The sequence below is a fragment of the Petaurus breviceps genome, unplaced genomic scaffold (assembly GCF_028583685.1).
Source record: "Petaurus breviceps papuanus isolate PSGF00001 unplaced genomic scaffold, PetGlider_PUasm1.0 90750, whole genome shotgun sequence".
NCBI lineage: Eukaryota > Metazoa > Chordata > Mammalia > Diprotodontia > Petauridae > Petaurus > Petaurus breviceps.
Window position 1 is genome coordinate 12,004,576 of NW_027187335.1, and position 20,485 is coordinate 12,025,060.

The 20,485-nt window shown below is 42.2% G+C and overlaps 1 protein-coding gene and 2 long non-coding RNA genes across 4 annotated transcripts in view; 1 reads left to right on the forward strand and 2 right to left on the reverse strand.

Moving 5' to 3' along the window:
- LOC138145955 (uncharacterized) overlaps nucleotides 1–13,250 on the forward strand; it is a 56,577-nt gene extending 43,327 nt beyond the window's left edge. Inside the window, exons 4-6 of one of the 2 annotated variants that reach the window (XR_011164349.1) lie at nucleotides 4,547–4,701; nucleotides 7,030–7,191; nucleotides 8,303–13,250. This is a non-coding gene — a long non-coding RNA (uncharacterized lncRNA). The remainder of the gene's footprint in view (nucleotides 1–4,546; nucleotides 4,702–7,029; nucleotides 7,192–8,302) is intronic. The other variant, XR_011164350.1, reaches the window with a different exon arrangement.
- LOC138145956 (uncharacterized) lies at nucleotides 7,962–10,344 on the reverse strand. Its single transcript, XR_011164351.1, has 2 exons — nucleotides 10,120–10,344; nucleotides 7,962–8,945 (listed from the first exon to the last, which is right to left on the reverse strand). It is a non-coding gene; the product is annotated as an uncharacterized lncRNA (long non-coding RNA).
- On the reverse strand, nucleotides 12,959–20,285 carry LOC138145952 (tubulin gamma-1 chain). The gene is made up of 11 exons (XM_069067640.1): nucleotides 20,115–20,285; nucleotides 19,397–19,509; nucleotides 18,998–19,165; nucleotides 18,348–18,416; nucleotides 17,976–18,055; nucleotides 17,041–17,167; nucleotides 14,925–15,011; nucleotides 14,656–14,805; nucleotides 13,871–14,023; nucleotides 13,612–13,773; nucleotides 12,959–13,404 (listed from the first exon to the last, which is right to left on the reverse strand). Exons 1-11 carry the CDS (start codon nucleotides 20,161–20,163, stop codon nucleotides 13,207–13,209), a joined length of 1,356 nt encoding a protein of 451 aa, XP_068923741.1. The 5' UTR covers nucleotides 20,164–20,285; the 3' UTR covers nucleotides 12,959–13,206.
- Between the last annotated feature and the right edge of the window lie 200 nt (nucleotides 20,286–20,485).

Sequence of the window (20,485 nt, forward strand, 5' to 3'; positions counted from 1 at the left end):
ACACACACACACACACACACACACACACACACACACACACACACACATATATATGTATGTTCAAAAATATTTATAGCAGCTCTTTTTGTTAAAGCCAAAAGTTGGAAACTAAAGGGGTGTTCTCTTGGGACTGACTAAAGAAATTGTGGTACATGAATGTAATGAATTATTATGGTACCATAAAAAATTATGAAAGAGACAACTTAAGAGAAAACTGGAGACCTCGATGAACTGAATCAGAACATAGGGGGCAGAAGTAGAACAATTTCTATAATGATGCCATTATAGAGGGAAAATAATTTTGAAAGCCTTTAGAACCAATGTGATGATAAACTATAAAACCAAAAACCTGAAGATGAAACATGCCACTCACCTCCTGATAGAGAGATGATGAACTTGAAATACAGAGACATTCATTTGCAAACATGGGACAATGTAGGGATTTATTTTGTAGGACTTTTCATGATTGTGATGCTTTTTCTTTTCTTTTCTTTTTTTCATTGAGTCCAATGGGGGAGGGCAGTGGGAAAGACAGATTATAAATGTTTGTAAAATGAATAAATAAATGTATCTTGAAAAATAAAGAAAGGAAATTTTGTGGCAATTCTAAACCCACCTGGGGCTGATTCAGTTAAGTTGCTGTCATAAGGACAATGGCATTTCTAATTGTACAAGGGAGTGGTCTCTTTCTAAGCTTTTGTCCACATTCCAAAATGAAACTGCAGTATTGGCTTTAATCCCCAAATATTTAATTAAATCTTGCTTGCCTCTACAAAACAGTAAGGACATTTGCTTACCCCCCAAGTAGTAAGGATATTCAAGCTGTTAGGTGTCTAAAGTTGTCAATCAGCTGGCTGTCCTTTTAGAGCAAAAAAAGAATATTGGGAAGCAATAAGTTGTTAAAGAAAGGGTCTTTTTTTTTTTTATAACCCCTAGTATAACATTTACCTTCATCTTTCTCGATTTTAGATTCTGTAATAAGAAGCACTATTGACCTGTCTAACTCAGACCACCAGGACCCTGGGGATTATCTATTACCTTCCAAAATGCAGTCAGTGATACCAGTGCAAAGAACAGTAAATGTCATCAGTGGTAACAATTTGTAAATCAATTGTTACAAGTACTTCATATACCAGAGTGCACACTCACCAAATACCTTCTTAAAGAATATATTTAGGGGTGGCTAGGTGGCATAGTGAATAGAGCACCAGCCCTGGAGTCAGGAGGACCTGAGTTTAAATCTGGCCTCAGACACTTAGCACTTACTAGCTGTGTGACCTTGGGCAAGTCACTTAACCCCAATTGCCCCTCCAAAAAGCAAAAAAAAAAATACATTTATGAACTTGGAATTGAAAATAATTTAAATTTTTTTTTAAAGTATACATTTGTGGCGACAGGAATTAGCAGGTACAGGAACATAATCTAAGTACAACTATTATGATTAATAATGTATCTCACATTCTCAGCTAAACTGTTGCCAGTTACTTCCAGAAAGACATTGATCTTTAATTAATGAATTAATGAGCAGTGTTTTGTTCCAGGGAGTGGTAAACACTACCTCAAGGTAAAGTCTCTGCCATGAAGTAGCATTCTCATCTTTTGGCTAGGGGAAAGGTTACTATGGCACAGTCATCCTGTCCTTTTTCTTCAAAGCTCTTAGGAGCAAAAGTTCCATGCAGTGGCATGTAAGAACTCAGCACTGAAGATTCTAGCCTTCAGCAGCAGTTTTGGTACCAGAATTCGGTTGCAAAAGTCTACTTTTTGTTGTTTTTCAGTCATGTCTGAATCTTTGTGACCCCTTTTGGAGTCACATCTTCCTGAGTTCAAATCTGGCCTTAGACACGTCCTAGCTGTGTGACCCTGGGCAAGTCACTTAACGCTCTTTACCTCAGTTTCCTCATCTGTAAAATGATCTGGAGAAGGAACTGGCAAACCAGTCCAGTGTCTTTGCCGAGAAGATCCTAAATGGGGTCATGAAGAAATAACTGAACAACAGTGACAATGACAACAACCACAACAAAGATGGGACGGAGGGAGAATAGGAGGCCATTGTACAAAGCGAGAAGCGTCAAGAGCCTGAACAAAGGTGGCTGGAGAGTGAAAGAAGAGAGACCTTGAAGATCCTCTCTAGCTTCAGTAGTCTGACTCTTCGTTCATACACGTGGCTTCAGCATTCTCTGTTTATGCTTTTCAGCACTGGCACTTGTGAACCACACAGGAGCCAAGTTTAGGGGTTGTGCAAAACACCATGACATGGGAATAATAATGATTACCATTTCTGTAGCACCTGTGATGTGGCAGGTGTCTTTTGAAAATACATCACTGGATGATCATAACAACTCTGGGAAGTGGGCGCTATTATTATCCTGACTTTACGGTTGAGGAAACTGAGGCAGATAGTCAAGCTAAATGATGTGCTCAGGGCCGCATAGCTAGAGTCTGAGGTGAGAATTGAACTAGTTCTTCCCTACTCTAGGCATAGCACTGTATTCATTTCACCACCTAGATGCCTCTAACCACAATGTTGTGGGGAAAAAAGTTTTATTAAATCAATAGATAAGTGAGGGAATACTTACACTTTTTAAAAATACATTAAAAAATTTTTTTCTATTGGGGAATACAGCATGTTGACATTTAAGTAAATAAATATAGGCTACGTACAATTATCAATATTTTATTATACTGTATTTTATTTTATTATACTATATTTTAAAATAAGTTCTTTTCCCTCCCACTTCCCCTCCTGCACCCATTGAGAAAGCAAAACAAAAACAAAACAAAACAATCTTTAAAAGTACATTTAGCCAAGCAACAAAAATTCCCTCATAAGACATGACCAACACACACACACACATACACATATCTGTGTATATATATGTATGTGTGTGTGTGTGTTTAAGTCCATACTCTTAGTCCATCAGCTCTCCATCCCAAGATGGACAGAAGATTTGGTCGTGATTCTGCTGTGGTTGCTCATTTTGTTGATTAGAGGAAACTTAAAATTATAACTTGAGGCGGAGACCAGCTGGCCAGATGGGTAGCTACCAGCGTCCTGGGTTTAATCTGGGTAGCAGCTTGTCTGAGTAAACCAAAACATTACTTTCCACGTGAAACTGGCTTCTTTGTCTGGAAACCAGCTCCACAATTGGACTTTGAACAACAGGTGTTACCCCCACTTAGCACTTGGATGTTATATAATTAACACATAAGGGTTGTTAGGTTCAGGCAGAGGTCACTCCTTGTCTGAAACTGAGAGAGAATTTTTTTCAATCTGTTTTACATAAACTCTTATGCAGAATTTCATGTTGGTACGATACCTCTCTCTTTCCTTTTATTTTTCCAGAAAAACTAAAACTAACCTGTATATTAAAAAGATATGACATTTTATTCAGTGGTTCATATTCACCTCTACAAAAAAGAGATGATGGTACCTTCTTATATCTCTTCTTTGGGGCCAACTTTCATCATCCTTGTTCTTTAATTGTTCCAGATGAATTTTGTTATTATTTTTTCTAGCTCTATAAAATAATTTTTGGTAGTTTGATAATTTTGGTAGTTTGGTAGGCACTGAATAAATAAATTAACTTGGAATTGTCATTTTTATTATATTGGCTTGACCAACGCATGAGCAATTAAAATTTCTCCACTTGTTCAGATCTGTCTTTATTTGTCCTTGTTCTTTAATAAAGCAATTCATGGTTTAGGAAAATCTTGTCCCTCTCCATTATTCCATTATTCATCTCTTTCCTCTCCTGAATCTCTAATATCTGTCACCTGCCACTCTCAAATCTTGACCTACAAACATACTTAGGTGTTTCTTGTCCTAAAACACCTTCCTTTTACCCTGTTACTCCTTCATATTGTCCTCTCTCCTCCTTTCAGCTAAATGTAACCTTTTTTTTGTTATGGACCCCTTTGGCAAGCTGGTAAAGTCTTTGGACCCCTTCTCACAATATTTTTAAATGCGTAAAATAAAATACGTGTGATTACAAAGGACACCAATTATGTTGACATACGGTTACCAAAATTGTTTTTAAGTTCACACATTTTGTCCCCACAACTGTAAAGAAACAGTGATTTCTAAGGCTGTTAATGACCTCCTTCTTAGTGTTGTCATTTTTCTATCATCTTCCTTCTCTGCATCTTTTAGAACTGTCAGGGGACCCTGTTACCTCACTCAGGATTTCATCCGTGGTAAAACCACCATCCTCTTCTGAAAAAAATCATGAGAGCTCTTCCTGGCCTTTTCTGTCTCTTTATTTTCAATCTCTTGGTGGTGGATATAAGTCACAAGAAATGAAGGGCAAACCAGAAGGCTGAGTTTTCCTTTCTTTCTCTCCCCTCTGTTTTACTTTCCCTCAATTCCTCTCTTTCTTCTTCTTCTCCACCCTCCCCACCTCTCCAGCCCATAGTGAATAGAAAAAGACATAAATCCTGGTTCAGAGGAGTGGAGGAAGAGATAGGGAAGTCAATGTTTGGGGGCAGAGGACTCTGATCCATGTCCTGCCCACTTCTCCCTTTCATGTTTATACTCTCTGTTCCTCAGCAGTTAAAGCAAGAATGGAATACCATAAGGATGCTGGGGAACTGAAAAGTGGTCAGCCATGAAGAGGTGCCATGACTGATGTCTGTGACTCCACCACTGGGTGAGGGAGTGATCCTAAGTGTTTGTTGGGCCCTCTCTACCTCCAGCTGTCTGAGGTAAATATGTATGTACCCTAGAAAGAGGGCAGAGTAATGGAAAGGCAGGGAGGAATCTTCCTATACACAGTGTCTGATCAAAATGTCAGGATGGAGTGGAAATGGTTGCTATCTGCCCAATGTGGGATAGGAATATCTATTCTATGTGAATGGAATTTGGGAACCCTCTTTCTTAAGTATGAGTGGGATGAAGGGGCTGTTCATTGTGGGTGGCATTGGGTCTCTGTCTAGTAAGTGTGGGATGAGGTAGAGTGAGATTTTTATTCCATATGAGTAAGGGCAGGCACTCTGTCTCCAATATGAGTGGGGTAGTGGTTCTGTTCGGTATAGATATGGATGAAGTCTCCCAGTCCATAGCAGTAGAATAGGGCTTCAATTCAATTTAATCTAACAGCATTTAGATATTTAGACCCCACTCTCCAGATCAACCACACTGGCCTTCTCTCCTTTCCTCACAGACGGCACACTATCTCTCATCTCTGTGCCTTTGTACTTACTGTCCCTCAGGTCTGTAATTCACTCCTTCATCGCCTCCACCTCTTAGAATTCCTCACTTCTGTCAAGATACAGCTCAAGCAATGCCTTCTACCCAATGCCTTTTCTGATCCTCCCAATCTGATCCTGGCTCAACATGAAAGACTTGGTGCTTTGGGGTAATGGAATAACCCCGTTATTGATTCCTTAGCCCAGTGATGGTAATGGGGTAGGTAGGGGAAGCATCTGTTTAAGAAGGAAAGATAGCTTCCTGCTAGCTAGCCTTTTTCCTGTCTCTGGAACGTGTGGTAAGTAGCTTCCCAAAATAGACTTGCCACCCCGGCAGATATCATGATGACAGCTAAGGTAGGAACTGGGCTAGGCAAATAGAGCCTGGGTTTAGGTTTCCTGGATGGATTTTCAATTTTAAGTTTCCTTTCTGAGTCATTAAACAACCAATCCTGAGATACATGCAACCAGTCTTGGAAGCAACCTTGCATGTTCAAGAAGTTGGAAATCCTGGGTCCTTTAAAAGTTGCAACTGTAGGGGCGGCCAGGTAGCACAGCAAGTAAGAGCACCGGCTCCAGTGTTGAGAAGACCTGGAGATCGAATCCCGGGCTCAGACACTTAGCACCCACCCAGAAACACCTGGCCGTGTAACCTTGAGCAAGTTACTTAACCCCAATTGCTTAGGGGTGGCCAGGTGGCTCAGCGAGTAAGAGCACCGGCTCCGGTGTTGGGACGACCTGGAGATCGAATCCTGGGCTCAGGTGCTCAGCACCACACCCAGAAATAACTGGCCGTGTAACCTTGAGCAAGTTACTTAACCCCGATTGCTTAAAATAAAAAAAAAAATAAAGAAAAAGAAAAGTTGCAATTGTAGTAAGGGGAGTTTCTTCATCATTGAAAATGACCACCAATGGGGGAGGAGCTTATTTTCTGGACTGGCTTGTCAGAAGATATGGACCTTAAAGGAGTTTGTATAGTGGATAGCTGAGGTGCAATGTGAAATGCCAAGTTAGCAGTCCCACAAAATGCTTTGTAACTTGGTGTTTTTAACTCTGTCTCCCAGATAATAGTAATTACCTAAATTTAAATTATCATATCTTGTTTTGAGTCTTTGTCAATGCATGCTTGTAAGGTCCCTTTTATATGGAGGTAATGAGTAGCTGTCCTATACCTGATTTATATTGTACATTGAGCACTTTTCTACTTCTTTCTTTTGGGGAGATGTTAGACATGAGCCAACCTAATCCAAGAAAAGTAATAAAAGGAACCTAACACCTCTTATTAGAGGTCAGGTTCCCCCAAAAGCACCAGGTCACTGTATGTGAGTCCATATCAGAAAAGGTCCCAAAATAAAAAGGAAGAGGATGCAAAATGCCAGGTCCCTGAACCAGCTACTGGTTCCTTATTGTTACATCCTGTATATAGGCCAAGTCCCAAAAGTCTTAGTGCAATTTTAAGCTTAAGTGACATTTATACCACTAGAATTGTAAGCCCCCAAAATGATACATTTGAAAAATATAGAGAAACATGGGATGACTTGTATAAAGTGATATAAAGGAAATTGAATCAAAACCAGTAATGTAAATGAAGATGTAGCAAGGATCATATATGTTTCTGAATATATATGACAACACCGAGGGGTTTACAATGGGGAATGATGAGCTGATGGCTGAACAAAAGTGACTCTTCCATTCTGGCTGCAAAGCATAAGGACTCTTTCTGGTTGTGACCCAAAAGTCAGCTGAGGAAAGCAGTTGATCATCCTTTTTTCTACCCAGCCCCCATTTAGCAGTGAACATGTACTACTTCTGCCTTTTTTGTGATTCTTCTTTCCTGATCTTAAGATTCCATGATAGATCTATCTAGGATTGATACCATGTGAGTTTGAAAGTTCTGCATCTCCTGGGACCCAATGAGGAAGTCAGTTGCAGGAGTGAGCTGGTGGCAAGAACATTTGCTTTGGAGAGGGGATTGACCTACGTCTGGTCTGCTTTCTCAGAAGATAAGTACTGGGAGTGGTTGGATAGTGCAATGCCTAATGAGTAGTTTTGCTAAATTATTTTTTGTTCTGATAAGACTTATGAGCCTTCCAGATTATTGTAACTGTAGTTATAAATGGTTAAAGAATCCTGTTAATTCTATTCATGTTAGCTGTGATTCTTTATGCTTAGCATTTCTTTTTGCATCTAGCAATAAATTACCAGGCCCATACCTGATTAATACTATACATTAAATACCTCTTTTACTTCCTTCCTAGTTGGATACAGGACAGGGAAGGGCATAGTACACCAGCCTCTGTGAGCCTGAGTAGCCATGCTTACATGCTAGAAAGACAACTTTAAAAGAAAATAGAATTCAGGTCAATTGTAATGACCAAAGTTGGCCATTCCACATGACTGAGGCTAAAACATATTTCCTCTCTATTAAGAAATTGGGGGTGGCTAGGTGGCACAGTGAATAGAGCACTGGCCCTGGAGTCAGGAGGACCTGAGTTCAAATCTGGCATCAGACACTTAACACTTACTAGCTGTGTGACCTTGGGCAAGTCATTTAACCCTAATTGTCCTACCTTTCCCCCTTCGAAAAAAAAGAAATTGGGGGGCAGTTATGTGGCACAATGAATAGAGTACTGACCCTGGAATCAGAAGGACCTGAGTTCAAATCTGGCCTCAGACAGTTGATGCTTACTACCTGTGTGACTTTGAAGTCACTTAACCCCAATTGCCTTGTCTTCCCCCTCTAAAAAAACAAATTGGCAAACTGTAGGAATAGAAAGTTACATGTACTTCCAGTTGTAATTGCTGTATTCAAGGGGAAAGGTAGAGGGAGAGGGGTACATAATGGAGTCTAAAGGAGCACAGTCAGGTGGGAAATGAAGACATAGCTGGCCTGGGCCTAAATGCCCTCCTTCATGGAATTTTGGGGAAGCATTCTCTGCTACACATTTCTCCATTCAGAGGTTTAGTCTTCTAGTGTGGGGGTACAAGGAGAAATGTTTGATGGATGTGAAATCATAAAAAAGGGACGTAGATGGTCTTAATGGTTGTCATCAAGGCCATGGAAGGCTAGATAAACTATGCTTCTTCCACAATGCCTTTTAATTTTTTTTTTACTGAGGACTTCCAGTTAAGATGATACCATGAAAGGTCCCAGAGGAGTCCATTTCTCTGGCAAACACTCCTGAAAAGTTCTAAAAATGCATCAGAAGGGAAAACGATAAAACTAAAGAGAAATGGTAACACCCTCCTGCACCCATCGAGTCTAGCACCATGCAGGAAGACTGCAAGATGAGACAGCCATTGAGGCATCATGGTGGCAAAGACTGGGAAGACAAGGGGATCTTGGCTGTGGTCTATTGGAGCAACAAAGGATAAAGCTAAGTCCCACAGGCAGTATTGTCATTTTTATTATATTGGTATGGCTCAACTATGAGTAATCAGAATCTCCCTAATGACTTCAGTTTGTTTTTGCAATTGTGTTCATGTGGTTCTTGTGTCTGTATCATACTCAGAACCAGACAGGGCCTATGCAGTCTATTTAGGAATGCAAAAACTGAGCCTAATCCAAGTACAGGCTTTCTGACCTAGACAATGAGGTTGCTAAGATGAGCAAACCAAGGATTTAGGGAGTTCATGAGATACTGTGAGGAATACATTGGACTGAGATGCCTAGGGGACAAACCCCTAGGAAGAAATCAGCGTCACAGCAAATCCAAATAAAGTCTTACAGGAAAAAATTTCCTGGGCACAAAGTAGACATTCTGAAACATAAGACAAGATTAATAACACAATGCAACAAAATCACTAAATTGATAAATAAATGTTGGAGCTTGTTTGGTTCCCCCCCCCCTCCACCAACCCATAATGAAATAAACAGCTAATCTGATTGAAAGAGAAGAAAAGCAAACTGTTCCTATCAGAAGTGAAAAAAGGGAACTCTAAACAACTGAAGAAGTAATAAATTATAAGAAACTTTTACCCAATTACATGCTAAATAACTGATAAGATTAAGAAAATGGATACTTATAAAAGCATAATTTCTATGTATATCTTAGATAAACTCCCAAACATTTTATATATTCTATAGTTATTTTATCTTTCTCTCTCTTCCTGATAGGTATTGTTGGTACTACACGAAAAAGGCTGATGATGGGTTTATTTTATATTCTGAAGTTATTGTTTCAATTAATTTTTAGTTGATTCTTTAAGTCAGGGGTTCTTAAGCTTTCCTGTATCATAGATCACTTTGGCAATCTGAGTAAGCCTATGAAACTATTCTCAGAATAATATAATTAAAGGAAATGCTAAGTTTCATTTAAAGGTTAGTGAAAATAAAGATATTTTTCTCCATCCAAGTTTAGAGACCCTCTGAAATTTATCCATAGATCCCTTAGTAGTTTATGGATCTCAGGTTAAAAACCCTGCTATTACTAAATGATCAGTTTATCTACCAAAAAATTGTTTTTCCTTTTTGTCTGGGCTTATTCCATGTTTCTCTTTCTTATTCTGTTGCTAATATTTCCAGAACTATATATAATAGTAACAGTAGATGTCTTTGTTTTACTGCTCATCTCGTTGTTTTTTCATTACAGATAATGTAAGCTCTCAGTTTTAAAATAGATATTATTTACCATATTTAAGAAAAGGTCTCTTTATTCTTATACATTTAAAAATATTTTAATATAAAAGAGATATACCATGCATCTCAACTTCAATTAATGTAGCTAATAAGATGTTTTCACTTTTATGAAGTAAGAACACCTTTTCCAGTTACAGAATTAGTCAAAGGTATAAACTAGGTGTGAACAAGGTCTCTGTTGAATCAATCAATCATAGGCATAAACTAGTTGTGCGTAAATGTTTTTGAGCCATTGGATGAAATCAGATGAAGCACACAGGAAATGTATTGGGATTTGTTGAAAGAAATAGAAATACCTTTAAGCCCATGTAATCCAGAGAAGAGAATGAAGCAGGAATGGAGTCAAGTTTCTGGAGTGCTTTAAAGGTGCCCCTTTTGCTCCTGTACCAAAAAAAAAGAAAAGAAAAGAAAGAAAAAAGATAAGGGAAGTGAACCCAAAGGGTGTCTCCCTCTCATCCACTTCATTAACTATAGGATAACCTTGTAAACTCAGAAAGGTTCGAAGATCTGGACTTTCCTTCAGGATGGGTAATAATGTTCTAGATGTTCTGGTGCCCCAAGCAAGGACCATGGAGGAAAAGACATGGAATAAAGACAGTTTTAGGGACCATGACCTCTTCTGAGTATAGTAAACTGCAGCTATGAGTTATACAAAGATAATAACCTTTGGAGCTCAGCAGAGTTATACCTAAAGGGAACATGAATGAAGTTCCACAAAGAAAAGGATTTTCAATAATATAGAGCTGTTACCTTTTTGTCACATGGCCTTTCAAAGCTTCAGACCACTTTTCCCTGGATTCTGTATGTATTTGTAGGAGATTGGTTTTGTGCCAACTATTCTTATCATACCTGCTTAATAAGTATATTTTTTTAAAGCAATTGGGGTTAAGTAACTTGCTCAAGGTTACACAGCCAGTTATTTCTGGGTGTGGTGTGCTGAGTATCTGAGCCCAGATTTGATCCCCAGGTCATCCCAACACTGGAGCCGGTCTTACTCGCTGTGCTACCTGGCTGCCCCTTAATAAATATTCTTAACTAAAAGTAATTAAGTCGTGTGCTGGCCCCAGAGTCAGAAGGACCTGAGTTTGGATCCGGCCTCAGATACTTCACACACACACGCACACACACACACAAACTAGCGTGTAATCTTGGGCAAGTTACTTAACCCCAATTGCCCTCCAAAAAGAAAAAAAAAAAGTAATTAAGTCTGGCTGAATGATAATGTGGACCACACCAGATGGGGCTTCTGAGACCCTGTCTAGAATACTATAAAATCTCAACCCCTCCAGATTTACCCCTCTAGAAGAGAAATAGTCAGCTGACCTTCTGGTTCTAGTGTGAGTCAGGGAAGTAGCCTACAGTGGATGCTACATTAAATAGGTGCTTTATTTTGTCAAAAAGCTTTTTCTGTATCTTTTTATTTTTAAATGTTACAGTTGTAGTTTTCCTAGTATTGAACCAACCCTGCATTCCTAGCATAAACCCATCTGGTCACAGTGTATACTCTCTCTTAAATATGTTGTAATCTCTTTGCTCATGTTTTGTTCACTATTTTTGTATCAATATTCATTGTTGATATTGGTCTGGCTTTTTTGATGCTTTGGCTTAACTATAAACCTCCCTGGTTTAGGTATTAAGGCAATATCTGTTTCATTAAAAGAATTTGATAGAATTATTATTAACCATTTTTTAGCAAAGCTTATGTGAAAATTGAATTAGCTTTCCTTTGAATAAACATTTTATATAATTCACTTATAAACCTATTTGATCTTGGTTCCCCCCCACCTTGGGAGTTCATTTATGGCTTGTTCCATTTATTTTTGATACTAGTTAAATTCTTTATTTCTTCTTCTGTTTATCTGGGTGGTTTATATTTTTGTAAATATTTATGCATTTCATGTTACTAGTTTTGTTGGCATATAAAAATATTTCTGATCATTTTCTTTATTTCATTTGCTGTGAATTTATTTTTATAGTGCTAATGTTTTTACCTTTAAAAAAAGTAGATTAACAGCTTATTAGCTTAGTTTTATCAATTTTTTTTCTTTTGGTTATGGTCATCTCTTTTTTTCAGAATTTCCATTTCTTGGTTTAAATGGGGTTAATTGGTTATTTTTTTTAAATATTTTTGTTGACTTTTTTGTTTTTAAATCACCTAGATTTACCTGAGTTCAAATATAGACACCTATTAGCTATGTGACCCTGGGCAAGTCACTAAACCCCTCTTGCCTCAAAAATACCCCCCAAACTTAGATGTTCCTCCTAAGAAAACACTTTATAACAATACTTAAAAAAAAAAAGAGAAAAATCAAGTTAAAAGCAAGTGGCTTAAAAGGGGCACAGGTGTTCATTATCATCTTACTCTTTGCTTCCCTTGGTGAATGAGACTATTATCTCACCTTACCAAGTATTTGCAGATCCTATACTTGATTACATGCCACCATGGGTGGGGGGAGAAAATTTGAAATTCAAGGGATTGTGAAACTGAATCTTGTAAACTAAAAGTAAACAAACAAATTAATAAAGACGATAAAAAGAAAAAAGAAAAAAAACCTGCACATCTTCCCAGTGGGAGCAGAAGGAGCTTACTCAGAGTAGGGTCAACATAGGACAACCTGCTAGCACTGCTTATAACTCTTGGTGACATCTCCTTCCTGGAAACTTGCATATTCTGACAGTCGTCTTGACTATTAACTTCCCTATGTTCTCTACCTGACTTCTGACCTTCTAATCTGACCTCTGGTTCTGATTTTCAATGTTCTTGCTCTGAGTCCATCACCTGCTTAGGTCCCAACACTATTAGTAAAGCAATGTAGCCCTAAGCCTTGTTGTAGGGATGGAAAGCTGAGGCAACACTGACTTTTCATACTAAAGCAAGGCAGCCTGAAATGTAAGGAGGTACCAGAACCATGGGTATACACATAAGTGTCTCCTGGGCTGGCCCTCTTGTTAGGTCTGGGGCAGCATCTGGGAACAGGGGACCCAAGGTGAAGAGGAAACCATTTCAGTCTACATACTCAGAGTTGGGAAAACTGGAATGCAGGAGGACCTTGTCTCTCACCTAGTCCACCCAACCTCCTGCACTGGGAATAAAAAGGTATGCATGTATACCATCCACAATCCACAGACTCCTGCTAGCTCTTACATCCAGTGCTTTATTAGAAATAAAGTGTCATCAGAGGGATAGTAATAAGCCTGAGCAGTGGGCTGTTGCCCTGGGTGGGGTGTGTGTAAACACACTGTAGTGAATGAATGAAATCAGGGAAGCCTCTCCTATGTTTCATCCTCAGTGCCCTTGGGGCAGAAAGATGGCCAGGTAGGCTATCATAGAGGCACAGCAGTAAGGCAGGTAAATAAAGGCCACTGTCCTTGGGGCAATCAGGTCACTGTTCCTGGGTACCCCAGGAGATGTAATCAGGTCTGGTGGCAGCGTGATACTCGTCAATAAGCTGCTGCACAATCTCCCTCGACGTGTCCAGCTCATCGAAGTTCTCCTTGAAGATGTCCTCCTTTCGGAACTGCTCCAGGAAGGCCTCTCGCTTCCGCAATTTATCATACTGGCGGCATGTTCTCTCAAACAGCTATGTGTTAGGAAGAGAGAAACAAAGAAGACAAATCACAAAGAATTTAGTGGCACCACAGCTTGGAGGAACCATAATGATTGGTGTTGACCTTCTATCTCTACCCTATGTACAAAAGCCAGAGACATGGCAACCTAGTAAGAGCTGAGGGAAAAATAGTAGCAACAGAGTAAAGGAGAGGATGAGAAAGGCTTGGATTGGACTCACAGAGGAGATGCTGGTGTGGTTGGCCATCATGAGTCCACTGACTCGATGGGCAGATGGGAGATAGGGGGACTTCCGAGACAGTGCCACCTGGATGCTCGCTGGGCCCCAAGGGATAAAGTTGGCTAACTTCCGTTCCCGGATCCTTTGCAGGCTCTTGTGGACCTGTGGCACAGGACAGGAACTCTCAGTTGCTGGCCCAAAGGTCCAGAGACTCTCCGTTATTAGCACCAAGGAAGTGTTAGGTAAGGGAATTACCCACCTGGGTGGGATCCACCTCTCCCTGGATGATGTTGAGGATGGCGATGTAGCAGTGGTTGGTCTGGCGATCCCGGCCTGTGGACACCATCACGTTCTTGGGCTGTAGCAGCCGACGCATTACATCTAGTACTGTTGTCTTCCTCACGCTGGCCACCTGAGAAGTCAATTACAAGGGGACACGACAATGGCTGTGCGCAGCCCAGGTACACACAAAGACCCCCACACACAGTGACAGAGGCCCACACTAAGAGAGCTGACCACTTTGGGAAAGCTTCCTGGCCCAGAACAGACACATTTCTTTATATCTAGCCCAGGAATCACATTCTCCATATGGGAGAATGGTCTGAAGGCCATCATGTTCTCTAGCCTTCAACCTGTACTGGCTATGTGTTATAAAGTGCGAAAGGAGAAAGCTCCTGAGGCAACCACACACTGAACCTATATGGCCCTTAATGAAAGGTAAGGTGAGGCCTGGGAGAGGTAAGAGATTCATTTCTCCTCAAGCTAGCAAAAAGTCTCAGGCTCAAAACTGAGAAAGGGGGATACTCTCCAGTGCAAGCCAGCTTTCTGAAGAGACAGAGAAAGAGAGAGGCACACTTTTGTACCAGTCTTCGAGCCCCAAACCTCTGGGGTCTGCTCCCTGGAACAGGGTCCTGGGACAGCATGGGGGAAAAAACCAGGGGTTAGACCTGCCCAGACTGCCTGGCAGGCAATAACCCCTGGCAGAGCCACGAGGAGGGTGGGGTTGAGAGTGGAGGGGAGACAAGGTACCACGCAGCTGCTTACCGACTGGTCAGTGGTGAGGGGGGTGTAGCCAGTCATGAGAAAGTGGAGCCTGGGTGTGGGAATAAGGGAGGCAATGAGGCCGATGAGGTCATTGTTCATGTAGCCAGGGTATCGGAGGGTGGTGGTGCTGGCTGACATGATGGTGGACACCTGTTGGGGAGGAGAGCCATACCATTGGCCACAGTACACAAGAGTTATCTCCCCTTTCCCTAGGACCATCCCATAGCTGGGAGTGATGGAAACAAAGGAGATGCATTGGGTGGGCTCACCAGCTGGTTGATCTGGGAGAAGGATGGGTTCTGGATATGCAGTCTGTCTGTAGCAATCCGATTCAGAGCTGTGTTGTCCAGCACAACCTGAGGAGGGGGGTGGAGATCGGAGGAAAGTCCTCCTACCCAGGGGGGACTACCTGGGGAATGGGCCAAGAGCTTAATTTCCCTAAATTATCATAGAACAGATGTTATCAGATGGCTCTGCCTGAGGCTGGGAATGCTGGAATTAATTCCCCAAGAATCCCAAAGCTAGAAAATTCATTTGTATTTACAAAGGGGCCTACCAAAGAATACACAGCATCTGGGGGAAGAGAGAAGATCTGTCTCAGATGATGGAAATATCTTGATTCCGGAGTAGGATCCAGTCTACTAACCCTGTACCACCCTCATTCTCATCTCTTCCCCATCTTGATGTTAAAATTACTTAGTTAAACTTTACACCGTCCTCTTTTTGTGAATCCCTTGGCCCCTTTCCTGCCAGACCCTAATTGTGAAATGGATTAGTCCCATCATTTGCCTTCTTGTAGCCCTTGTAGTAGGTGATGTTGAATGGAGGTAAAGGAAATCATGCAACCCAGCTAACCAGATCTGCTACAAATTTATTTTATCTAAACTCATCTGGTCCCTACCTGTAACTTCAGTAAGATAATACTTTTATTTATCTATATTTGATAGTCTATCCCACTCTTTGCAGAGACTGTGCTAAACCTAAGCACTTAAAGCTGCACTAAGACTTTTGGGCACCCTGTACACCCAGTTCTTGTCTCTCTCCTGAGCTCCAGTCACCCATCTCCAATTATCTATTAGATATTTCAAACTGGAAGTCTTGTAGGCATCTCAAACTCATCTGGTTCAAAACAGATTTGTTCTCTTTCCCCTCCAAACTCATCCCTCTTCCAAACTTCCCTTTTCCTGACAAGGGCACCACCATCCTTCTAGTTATCCAGATTTACAATTTAGGCCATATTCTTGTCTCCTCCCCTTCAACCCAAGTATAAAATCAGTTGCCAAGTCTTACCATTTCTACCTCTACAAGCTCACTTTACTTTGTTCCCTTTTCTCTATTCATATGGTCAACATCCTCATCACCTTTTGCCTGGATTAGGGCAATAGCCTCCTAATTAGTAACCCTGCCTCAACCCTCTTCTCTCTTTTTTTTTTTTTGCTTTCTGGAGGGGGGAGGGCAATTAGAGTTAAGTGACTTGCCCAAGGTCACAAGGCTATTTTTTGTGTTAAGTGTCTGAGTCTGGATTTAAACTCAGGTTCTCCTGACTCCAGGACCAGTGCTCTATTCACTGTGCCAGCCTCTTCTTTTTTCAATCCATCTTCCAAACAGCTTCAAAAGTGATTTTCCTGAAGTACAAGATTGACCCCTAAGAGGCAGCACTGCATAGGGAATTGAGAGCTGGCCTCAGTGTTTGTCAAAGGCCTAGATTCAAGTTTTGCTTCTGATACAAATTGGCTGAACACTTGACCTCTCAGTGTCCTAGGTAACCCTCTGAGTTGTTAAGAAGGTGCAAGGAATTGCTTTGGTAGAGGAAGTGCCTCCATAAGATTTCCCACATTAATGAAAACACAGTACAAGTTAAAAAAAAAAAAGCCTAAGCACATCCCTCTCCCACTCAATAAACTCCAATGGCTCTCTGCTGTCTCTAAAACCAAATATAATAAGCTCTGCCTTTAAAGCACTTCACAACCGGGCCCCAATCTATTTTTCCAGGCTTATTATATACCAATCCCCTCCCCAAACTCTATGGTCCAAACTGGGGTGAGACAATCTCATGCCATGCTCTTATCTTAAATCTCTGCAACTTTGCACTGGCTGTGCCCTATGCCTAGAACGAACTCCCACCTTCCCTCTAACTCACCAAATCCCATGTGTCCCTTGAAACTCTAGGTCTTTCCCCCTCCAGCTGTTAGTGTTCTCCTCCTAAACTTTAACTTGTATTTCCTTCACACATATTCATTTACATATATTCTCTCCCCCAACAGAATGCCCCTTGTTTCACATTTGTCTTCATATCCCAATGCCTAGCACAGTGCATGGCTGTACTTGGTGATATGTAAATGCTTGTTTACTGATCTCAGACTTTTTTCCTGGGTCAGAGCTTACCACACAATCTGCATTCTGTGTCAGCCGCTTGAGGGTGAGCAGTGAATTATATGGCTGTACAACAACATCACTCATCTCATCTTGGTTGGGAAATACTGAGTATGTCTGCACCAGCTTCTTGGGATATCTGTGGGCAAGAGGCAAAAGGAGTTGGGAGGGGAATCACCATGAACAAAGGTGATCCTCTACCTGTCCCTTCCTACCATTATCCTGTCTGGATATAGTGGTGTGACTGATAATAGATATTTGGAGAGTTTGAGTGAATGCAGGAGTTCAGGAAAAGGGAATAAGTCAACTTCTTGATTCCATTCCCTAGACCAGGGGTGGGAACCTGCAGCCTCAAGGCCACATATGGCCCTCTAGGTCCTAACGTGCAGCCCTTTCACTGAATTCAAACTTCATGGAACAAATCCCCTTAATAAAAGGATTTGTTCTATAAAACTTAGATTCAGTCAAAAGGCTGCACCCAAGGACTGAGAAGGCCACAGGTTCCCCACCCCTGTCCTAGACCCTCTTTTTGGCACAGTTCCCATCCCTAATTTGTTTTTATTTTTTTTTTCTAAAGCAACTGGGGTTAAGTAACTTGCTCAAGGTTACACAGCCAGTTATTTCTGGGTGTGGTGCTAAGTATCTGAGCCCGGATTCAATCTCCCCGGTCATCCCGACACTGGGGCTGGTGCTCTTACTCACTTAGCCACCTGGCCACCCCTTCCCATCCCTAATTTGGTATAACCAAGCTCTTGGTTATAAGTCTACCTTCTCTGCCACGGGAGGGATATTTCTTTTCTTCTCCTCAAAAGGTAATATATAGCCAAGGGCATCATCTGGTCTTAGCTCCCATCATTATCAAAGGAATCAGTGTTTTTCCTTTGGGAAGTGAATAAGAATTAGCCCAAGATCTCCTTCCCTCCCCTACCACATATTCAAAAACTTACCTGTCATTCAGTCGCTCCAGAAGGTAAGAGCCCAGGCCAGAGCCTGTTCCCCCAGCAATAGAATGACACAGGACAAAGCCCTAATAGAGAGGAGATAATCCATTATTAGCTTATACAGAGTGAAACCTATCTCATACTTGCCAAGGCTTCACTCCTCATCCCCAATCAGTAAAACTTAGAGGTCTCAGCAGAAGAGGAACACAGCCCATCTTCTATCCCCATAAGACTCCATGTCTCTGTGAATAAGGTTTATAACCCAGAGCAAATAATTACTAGTCTGGTGTTTAAACTACTGACACCATAAAGAACTGTCCACCCCCATTCCCAACCCTACCACTTTTCTTCCCATTCCCCCATATCACAGGCTCCCACCTCTAGGCTGTCACTGCCATCTGCCTCCCGGTCTATGATGTCAAAGATGTCTTCATGAATCTTTTCCCCCTGTATTGAAATGAGGAGGGTCAAAGGACTTAGCCACAGAGTGTCCACCCCAAGTTTCTCTCGACAAACAGTACATAGCCATTCACTCAGACACAAATGTGTTCCTTAGAGGCTATGGTCTAATTCCAATAAAAGCTTACATTACTGATCCAAAATGAAGCTAGTTTGCATGCAATTTGTATATAACTCATTTAAAAAACAGAATTTTCCAAAGCTACCAACCTTCTCTTGGCATCACCACTTACTTCCTTTTGCTATGGCAGAGGAAAATTATTTTTTGGGATGATAGTTTAGGAACTAGAATAGTCCTTATAAATCATCTTGTCCAACCCACTCGACAGAACGAAAGCAAGTGACTTGCCCAAGGTCACAAAGGTAGCAAATGGAAGATCCAGGATTTGGACATGTTATTTGACTGTAAATCTAAGATGCTTTCCACCCTAGCACACTGCCACTGAATTTTCTCTCTGGGAAGTAACATGATTCTTCACCCCTTTAGAAACACTATTAGGGACTTCCTAGCTTGGGGATTTCATTAATTCCCTGGAAAGTATGGACTTATGTCAGCCTGGGGTGGGTACCTGTGAAAAGCCACTGGCCCAGTTGTTACCAGCTCCTCCACCATGTTCAGACAGGTAGATATTCTCAGGATTATACAGTTTGGCATAGGGAGAGTTGAGAATGGAGTGGATCACTCGAGGTTCCAGGTCAAGCAGCACAGCCCTTGGGATGTAGTGCTCATCATCTGCCTGTCATAGTGGTAAGAAGTGACCCCTTGTTATCCATGACCTACTCAAGTCCTAACATCCTTGTCATTTCAAGCCCCTCTCCCCCTTTGGCTCCAGTTCCTTTCTATTCTAGGCCAGGCTACTTTGTCCCTCCAGTCCATTTGAATGGCACTCTCTGCTTTTCTGTGCCTCAACTATGCCCTTCTATTCCCACTCAGTGTCTAATTCCCTGGCCCATACTATAAGGGGCACCTGGTAGAAAAAGACGTCCTTTCGGTCTGTGCCCTCAGTGGCAAATTCCTCCACGATGCCCTCCGGGCTGATGCCATGCTCAGCGCAGAGCTGTTTCCAGAACTCAAACCCAACTGTATGGAGGTGAGGACAGAAGGCCTGGGTTTGAGGGGTAGGATGCATTTAAATCCCGAAAGTTAGGGGGGGAGGGAAAGAGACAGGATACCAACATCCTGGAGGGTACAGAATTCCCCTATGGGACAGGATGAAGGGATCTGGGTAAAAAAGCAGCCCCCTTAAGTGGTGGGTCTGGGAGACAGGAAGCCTGGGTCCTGCCAGGAATACTAAGTGCTAGAAGACATGATCCCTGAGTCTGGGGAAGGAGGGGTTGCCCTCAGGAAGGGGGTAGGGATACCTGGATTTTTGGAGAGTGGGAAGGGAGCGGGCAAGGACACCTGAGTCTGGGGGAGAAGGGGTTACCTTTAGTCATGGGGGGGGGGGAAGATACCTGGATTGGGGAATCATGGGGAGAAGACAGGACAGCTGAGCCTGGGTTAGGGGTGGGGGGCAACCTGGATTTGGGGAGGGTGTATTCACACCACGGGAAGGGAGTGGGCGGGACACCTGAGCCTGGGGGGAGGGGAGATGCCTGCGTCTGAGGGAGCAGTGGCTGGATCCCCAGGAGAATCCGGGAGCTGGCTGGTGGAGGGGGCATCTGGATCCCGGGCCCGGCTCTCACTCTGGTTGCCGCACTGGCCCAGCTGCAGGGTGATGATCTCCCGTGGCATAGCTCTTCTTCCCAGCCTCTCAAAAGCCTCCTTCTCGCAGCAGTAGCTAAGACTCGGCAGCCCGCCAACCCGCTACTCCCACTGCGCACGCGCAACACATCCTCCGCGGCGGCTGATTGGTGGTGAGAGCAGCGCGCTCAGAAGGCGAAAGGGAAGTAAACACTTTCCGCCACCTCGCGGCTTCACTGATGCGTACTGCGCATGTACATTTCCGGCTTCGACCCTTTCTTTTCCAGTTGCGTTGGGGGCGTGGCCTCAGCGGGCTTCTACTATTTCCTCAGCGACTATCCATAGGGAGGGTTGAGGCGCAGGCGCACTAAGA